Source organism: Acanthisitta chloris, unplaced genomic scaffold (assembly GCF_000695815.1).
Source record: "Acanthisitta chloris isolate BGI_N310 unplaced genomic scaffold, ASM69581v1 scaffold19520, whole genome shotgun sequence".
Taxonomy (NCBI): Eukaryota; Metazoa; Chordata; class Aves; order Passeriformes; family Acanthisittidae; genus Acanthisitta; species Acanthisitta chloris.
In genome coordinates, this window is record NW_008653530.1 from 37,229 (window position 1) to 45,801 (window position 8,573).

The window sequence follows — 8,573 nt, forward strand, 5'->3', positions numbered from 1 at the left end:
ATTTTTACTGAGTTTCTTACATTACATCACTGCTGTGGGCACTGAAGCAAATTTCATGACCATTTATAGGTCTGTAATGCTAAAACCAAGAGGTAACTCTAAAGATGATTCCTGTGAGACAGAAACCAGATATTCATCCACAATAGAATAAAAAAATTAACCTTCATGCAGACCACACAAGTGTATTTCTTTCTGCTCCACTGAATTTAAACCAAGATGCTGCTTTGTTTCGGAAGATCTACATATTTTACTGCAACATGAATGTTACATTGCTACACTTACATGCCATTATCTACCCACAAATTAAGTAAACACCAACTTTTAAATAGGCAAGTTTCTTGCAAACACTTCAAAACTGCACAGTGAGCAAGATTTTTTCATACATGCAAACTGCATGAAAATGCAGATGCTTGACAATCTGCATTGGGTCTTCAACAAAACGGTATCCAGCAGACTGCAGCAACTATCAGTTCACTTATGGAACCGGCCAAGCAGGTCTAATTATCATCATTATTTCTTCCCTGTCTTCGAAGACTCAGAGAGTTCTGCCCTTTGCTCTGTATTTTCTTGTCAAGCTTGGCACCATACCCCCATCCGTCTCACTACACCACTGCTCCCAGCCAGTCACCATTATTTAAATTTTATCTCCATCACTTTCACGGTTTCCTTCATGCATGGTTGGACTTCCTCAAGCTCACCGAACCTATAACAACGCCTGCGTTGCGCACCCTCAGAGACCCAATTCTGCCATGCAACTTACAGTGAATTTCGTACTCTAAACACATATATATTATAAAATATATACATATATATGGTATCTGCTCTTCCTTGCATCTGGCTGCTAAAGCCTCAGTCCTGAGAAAAGGGAGTGCCTGCAAGCAGGGAATGGCCTCTAACTATGGCCTCTAATCTACTAAGAGCTATTATAAGTAAATATGAATAGACAAATACGTAATGAAGCCTTTCAGCTCACGCTGACCTCTTCAGGCACTAGTGGTTCAATCATAGGAGCATCCTCCTGCCTTGCTGCAAGCCGAACGGGAGATGTGGAAAGCCTCTTCTCCCACTCATTAGACACAGTCGTTTCTGTGGAGGTTTCCAAGAAGGTGCGTTTCAACTCGCTTATATTGGTCTGATGTTTCATCAGATCTTCCTGCGTTTTGTCTAGGTCCTGGACAGTTTTAAAAGAATAGAGCAGGTTGTGATACATCCTAAGCCAACCAGGTTTTTGAGCCAAAACACACAACTTGGTTAGTATAGAGGGAAGTAACAGCTCAGGGAGCCAGGGAGCACAGCACTAACACAACACTCTGTGAAAATGTGGCATTTTGAAAGATAACAGCATAGCATATCTCGTACAAGTGAGTATAAATACACTCTTAAAGAGCTTATCCGTATCACTATAATTTGCACCTGATAAAGAGGCTTCAAACAAACACATATGCGCGTGGAGGCACAGACATATACGCACACGCATATATCTATATCGATAGTACAAGTTAGAGGACTCATCATAATCTGAGAAAAAAAATAATCTATTAGCAGGTGGGAGTACACAGTTCATGCATCATAGTGCAGATCCACAGTTTACCACTAAAACTAACACACATGTACGTACATGCACTGGTATATACCAATACCAACCTCTAACATAAGATTACTATGTTTGACATACACATTTTCACCCTGTATTCGCTTAATCAGACTATTCTGAAAGAAGTGAAAAAGAAAGGGAAAGGTAAGGGACATAGTATTGAAAGGATACAAAATGCTGTTTCTACACATTTCTTCACAGAGAACCGACAGTAACATGCTGAAAGAGGTGAGCACCTCCAACATTGATACCTGAGCAACATCTAGGCCTTTTGTTTCTGTACCTGTGCCTTTAGATCTCCGTCCTCCTCTTGATCCGACTGCCAGCATGAGAAAGATTGGAAAACAATACCTTACCCACTCATATCAATGAAGGCTTTACAGACATTGGTGAGAAGTACGTGCTAGGTTAAAATCACATTTTCACTATGTTAATGACTTAAGGAGAAGGAGTAGACACACTGGTATTGCACAGTTTTCCTAACTCAGAGCAAACCTCCTCTTCTCCAACTTGTTATTTGTTAACAAAGGCATATTAAATATTTTCCTTTTACAAATATTGGTATGCTCCACACTCACAGATCTCTATTCAGGGAGCTGGAGTTGCACCTTCTCACCAAGGCCATGGCTAGTCTAGGCCCAAATGGGAACAGCAAATTCTCTGGAATTCCATAATCCCAGAATTTACACATATGACATCATCCGGGCCATATGCAAAGCTTTGCATAAACTCACCACGGGCAAACAACCCACAACTCTTTCTACAGAACAAAGCACATTTTGTTTGCTTAAAATGCTATTTCCCTAGCCTCAGTCCTTTTCTGTCTTCCTAGAATTTTAATTCATATTTAGCCTGTACATATTGGCTGTGACAGTGGTCTTCTGGAATGCACACACATCACATCCACTTCAGCACACATTTTCAAAAGCAATGCCATAAGGACTGCCCCAGCAGCCTGATTTCCGAGGTTGTAATTTTCAGGAGGCAAATATACCACACATTTTGAAAATCAGGTATCCATAAGGAAAACTGAGGTTCGCTGTATCTTCTCTAAAATAAAGATGGCAGCTAGGGAGATTATCATGCATTTTCGAGTAACAGATCAAACATTCTAAATATCACAGTTTCAGGATTATGTTTTACTTTCTGCAGGGCTCAAGACCTGAAGCTATGGAGTGTGAGAGGCACTTCAAAGCATTTTGTACTCCTGACTCGTCTCAACAGAATGTATGTTGTTGAACCATTTGAATTCTTTTAATGCCCGTGCTGCTATATTATTGTTAATTTTTCATATAGTCCTAATTAGCAACATGACTCATGGGAAAATCTGTTGATTTTTTATAACTTAGTTCAAATCTATTCTATTTACAGCCGAGGCTGAATTGTCCTGACGCATCATACAGAAAATTTCATCTTGACAATAATTGTAACAGTCTCAAATATTAATGAGATCCTTCTGAAAACCTACAGTAGTGTTTGTGGTAAGACTGTCTTCTAGCAGATGTCAGACCAAATTCAGCTCATGTTTGCAGCTGCAACCATATTAATTATGAAAGCATTATATGCACTTCAGTGGAGTCACATAGGGTTGAATTTGCCTCAACAGTCTATGTACCATGTTGTGGATATGAGACTTCTCAGTGGAAGGAAAACACAAACATTTTATGATCCTCCTCTGAAGACAATACCTGGACTAGTGGTAGCAATATGTGAAAACAACATGTGAAATTACATTCGAGGAAAACTGTAGATAATTTACAATGTTGAAATAACCTTATCCAGAAAATGTAAAAAGTGTTTTTTACTGTCTTTTCCCCCCACCTCTCTCTCACTCAGGCTACAGACTGTAAGAGCAAACAAGCAGACAGAAAAAGTCAGGGCACGATCTGGCCAGCACAACCATCTGGGTGAGCAGCACTGGCATGGGTGACACTGCCACCACCCCACTATCGGCACAACACGGAGGCTTTGCAGTTTCCAAACCAAACTCAGAAATAAGAGGAACCCGTAGGGAGCACTGAAAACTCAACTCCCCCAGCAAAGCTCTCGCGCTCGCAGGCACACACATGCACACACGCGCAGAGAGGGATCCTGAACTGCCGTAGCAGACATGCGGTTTAGCCCCGATGCCCAGGGTTGGGAAGAGACAAGGAAAAATGCTCTCCCCTGCCATAGCTGGTGCCGACGACCGTACAAACCTCGGTGGCAGTGGTCTCACCATCAGCCGCAGTATCCGTCTGCTCACTGTCAGTCTATTTGGTTAGACAAGTAACCAGGTCCCGAGAGGAAGGCAGGAATAAAGAATAAACCCAGCTCATCAGTACATGCAGCTCACACGGGGAACCGTTAAACTCAACATCCCTGTGAACTGCATTAGCATTGCTTTTCAAACAACGCACAAGTCAAAGAAGCAAAATAAAAATGCTATATTAGTAAACAGAACAGACTCAGAGGAAGACTCGAGGCGTACTGAACACAGTATATGGCTTTACTGGAACAAATTTATAAGCCAAACAACACATTACTGGAAAAGTGCTATTTGAATAAAAGTTTTTTTTTTTCCTTAAGAAAGCCAGGTAGTCTTTTAAAAAAAATGGGGAAAAAAAAAGAAGCTACTATTTTCTAAACAAACTTTTCCTCCCATAATGCTTTTTTAAAGAAAATTATAAAACAGATTTTTCTTCTAGCCAATATAAAGTGGTGGTTGAATTTTTATCTGGAGGGCAAAAAGATAATTGGGGAAAAAAAAAAGCCACTTTAACAGTCACCTGACTTTCAGCCCCTCATTTGTACAGAAGTTGTTCTTGTCTCCACATTTATACACCATGAGGCTGTCTGCATTACCAAGGAGTTCAAACAACTGTACCCCCAGCCCATCTACTGTCTGTGTCTGTGGAGTAATGGTAAAGCTCAGTTCCCACTCGGTTCCAATAAAGAGCAGCCAATAATTGTTAATGGTATTAAAAAGAAAGAAAACTGTCATTAAAAGAATCAAAAATACTTCTCATTCCATTTAAGAGTATGGATAAAAGCAGGAGAAAACCAAAAGTAACTCCCACCACCCCCCGAAAACACTTACTAGGTACGAGTGATAAAAATGAAACAAAGCACAGCATTGCACAGACTGATCTATTCCTGCTCTGCTCAACACCATGAAGAACATTTTAGTGGAGAATGTGTGTCAAGATTTAATAAATAGAGTGGAGTATATGCTACTACAGGCTGAGAAGAGAGTTCAAAAGACTACTTTGATGTTATGCAGGCATATGGAAAACTAGCAAGTAAAGTGCTCCCTACTGTCCCAGATTGGCACATCCAAGTTCTTGTAGTATCAGTGAATGCTCTGGTTTTGATTAGTGATTTTCTGTGGTCCTTAGGTAATCTAAAGCAATCCAGGCAGGTAATTTAAAGCCAGGACAACGCATCTCATCCTCAAATCATATCAGTATGAACAGGAGAAAAAAAGAACCTACTGGTGGATGGAGTATCAGTCTTAGCTTTGAAATTCCTCCAATCTTCTGTCATTCTCTGACAACTCCAATGTTTCATAAAACTGGGGTTTTTTGATATTTTTTCATTGCTTTGTTTTCTACCATTCCTTCCTTTGAATAGCTTGCATTGTTTGTATGACAGGCAGAAGAATAAACAAGCATTTTGCACTATTTTTAAGTGCATGAATGCAAATTACATGCAATCTTTCAAGCAATAACCACTCACTAGACAGACCACATTTATTTTTACATGAAAATGCAACGTCAAAATAGTCTATCAGGCTGGTCCAATTACTTTCACTAAAGTGTTAGAAAATTGTTTCTTTACTAGTGAAGGATCTCACATTTTTGTAACATTAGAAGTAATTGTAAAGGTATGGCAATATAATAAAATATATGCATTGTCACTCCTATTTGCAAAAAGAAAGAAAGAGGAATTAATGAACCTACATATTTAAAAATAATTAAAAGATTTGTGTCAAGGCACTGTAACAGAAGTCTGACACATAGGGCTCATTTAAGAACTTGAAGTCAATAGAAATATTAACTGCTAAGGTACAAACACAGAAGGTAATGAATTCTAAGTGTCTCTGACTGCACAGACTGACTACAGATGCATTGCTCAAGGGAGAACAGAGCTCAACAAGGTATGAGACTGGTTCAGGATACTGGCTGTAGCCTTCTGCATCACTGTGTGCAATCTTTTGTGAACTGGCAGTGGGGGAGGGAAGATTCCTATTTCTTTTACCATAAGACCAATGAAATCCTAAGTAAGGCATAAAATTTGCTTTATTGCAAAATACATGTCTGCCAACAAGCCAATCAATAGTCATGGAGTTGAAGTCAGCATTACTGAGTTACTTGAATTAAAGATCTGGGGTTATCACAGAGCAGGGAACGGTGAAATAAGGGTGAGCAGGGCAGGTCTGCTCCGGAGCAGAGAGTAAAGAAAGGTCAGGCTCAACTCCAAGATGGGCTGTAGTACAGCTGCTGATGGGGCTGGTGGATGGGTGAGGGATGGAGCTGGACAGAAGGCAGCTATCTCCTGAGATGCTGCAGCTGCACCTCCTCTAACTTGCGATCATAATTGCTGTGATTTGTTTTGCCAATGTAATGCAGACATGCCCAAGTTTAAAACATATTCACTTTCATGCAATATTTTGAACAAGAAATACCCCGTGGATTAGGCACAAGTCTGTGTTGTCTGCCAGGACGCACTGCCAGAGTAATCACCCTCATAAAAGAGCGATACTAAAAAGCCTATTTTACACATTTTTATGCTTGATACTTCCTAACTTTACTAACAAAAAGAAGTGCTCATTTCTGAAAGAGGAACAGACCGATGTTTTACATAAACACTGTCTTGTTATTGCCTCTGGAGCTGGCACTATATTAATGCTGTTATTGCTATTAGATTAATCCAAGTGCAGAGCTAATGCAAATTGAGACCTAAATGCTGTCTCAAAATGAGGACACGAAATGAAACAGCAGTATTTTGGACGCCTTTTATCAGAATTGCACATTATTTTTTATTTGTTAGGCATCACAGAGCCAAAAGCATCGAAAGACAATGTTTTTGCAAGATAAATTGATGCGACTTTTGGCTTTCCACAAAAAGGAAATGAAATCCTGCACCAAGTCTTACAAAACCAACAACGGCAGATGACACAAATGTTTAGATGTGCAAACTGGTTTACTGAAGACAACTACTGCAATGGCATCGACAAGTGGCCAAGGTGGCTTCTTACAAACGGCCAACTGGTCTGTGATTATCTGATCTGGGTTTTCTCTTCTTTACATACGAAGCAAAACTGCACTTTTATATTTGAAGATGAAGAGGAGAAAAGAAAAATGAGGAAAAATGAACTCATTATTTTATTCTGTCAACAAAGAATAACCAGGTACCAGCAAAAACTGAGATGCCAGTTAGTCTGTTATTTAAGCAGATTTCTTTCCTATTTTTGGATATATCATCACATCCACAGTTCCCAGAATCACTGTGGGCTCCTACTGCAGTTGGTTTATCTGCCTGTGATGACTGTGGTGGCTTGAGGCATCAGCTTTGGCAGTGCTAATCTAACACTGCAAATGTCAATACAGCCCACATGGCATGTTCCCTCAACAGCTGCAGAACAGCTGTCCCAATCTGACCTCTCACTGATACACTGGATTTAACCATGGGAAAACAATTTAATCTGCAGCAGAGATAGGATCAAGGCTGAAAACTGAGATCCAGGTTTTGCTGGACCAGAAAACCTCTACTGGGGTTGGGCTGCAGCTGACAGCCTCTTGCAAAAAGCTAAGTCCTTCTGGACTTTGAGCATGCTAAAGTTGGTGAGGGTGCTCATTATTGTTGGGTAGCTAGTTGTATAAATAATGTAGATACATATGCATATATATGCATGCTTCAGGAATTGTGCAGAAAATTATGCTTAATACCCACTATTTAGATAACTATTCTAACTCTACTCTAGAATAAACTGATAGAGGGAAGAGAAAAGATCTTGGTGGGTTCAGATACAAAACTTCAGAGCTGATCAGTGGCAATTTGTTTAGTGCAAGTCACTTTGCATCAGGTGACACAGTTCAAGCCACTTCCACACAGTGTTGTGCCTAACCCTGGGCTCCAAGCTGCACTCCCAACATGAGAAAAAAAAAATTGAAAAAAAAGGAAAAAAAACAACCCCCAAACAAAAATAACCAAAAACACCCCTTCTAACATATCAGCACAGACAGAAATGAGGCTCTGAAAGTAGGACCACTATTGCAGCAATCTAACACTGGTTAGGACTGAAGCACTGAACACGAAAAAGAGTGTGTTCGATGCCGAGGTACACACCTCTTCCTCTGAACTGTCACTCAGGTCATTGGCAAGTGAGGCACTCAAGGAGGCCGCCTTGGGCTCCAGGTAGCAGAGGCACATAGCCAGAGGAAAGGAGAGAGTGAGAGCATATGGCACTGAGAAAGAGGCAGAGAGCAGAAAGAAAAAAATGAAGAGGAAGCAAGGCACAAGGGAGGGGGAGCGGATGGGTAGGTAGTGCTGCACACTGGCAGGCAGGAGGTTGGTTTCAGAGAGGTTAGGGAGGGACAGGTAGCCATCGTCATCCAGGAGTGAAGGAAATGACTCTGGAAGTTGCAAGGAGAAGGAAAACAGCGTCCCGCCTTTGCCAGCTTTTTGCTTGTAGCTAAAAGCCATGTCTTGCTCAGCGGAGCAAACTCGCCCCTTTCTGCCAGAGTCCAGCTCTGACTCGCAGTGCTTTGGAGTGCTCTCCTTGGGCGCCTCACAGCCTAAGGACTTTGTCCGAGCGCTCTCCTTGCATCTCCTGCGAAGCTTTGCTGAAGATACATGGGGGCCAGGCTGAGAGGATGGCGAGGGGTGGTGGGAGTCAGTGCCAAGCAAAGATGGCTGGTGACAGAGAAAGAGCAGCAAACAAGGCGCAAAAGCAAAAGGACAAAAAGAAAACTGTAATTAGTTAATTTTCTTTTGT

The 8,573-nt window shown here is 41.0% G+C and overlaps 1 protein-coding gene across 1 annotated transcript in view; it reads right to left on the reverse strand.

The window, feature by feature from the left end:
- Positions 1-8,491, reverse strand: part of LOC103808694 (band 4.1-like protein 3) — a gene marked incomplete at its 5' end in the record, with an annotated part of 19,890 nt that extends 11,399 nt beyond the window's left edge. The window contains 4 exons of the mRNA XM_009081499.1: positions 980-1,171; positions 1,878-1,913; positions 3,793-3,846; positions 7,925-8,491. Coding sequence (XP_009079747.1) covers positions 980-1,171; positions 1,878-1,913; positions 3,793-3,846; positions 7,925-8,491 — 849 coding nt within the window. The remainder of the gene's footprint in view (positions 1-979; positions 1,172-1,877; positions 1,914-3,792; positions 3,847-7,924) is intronic.
- Between the last annotated feature and the right edge of the window lie 82 nt (positions 8,492-8,573).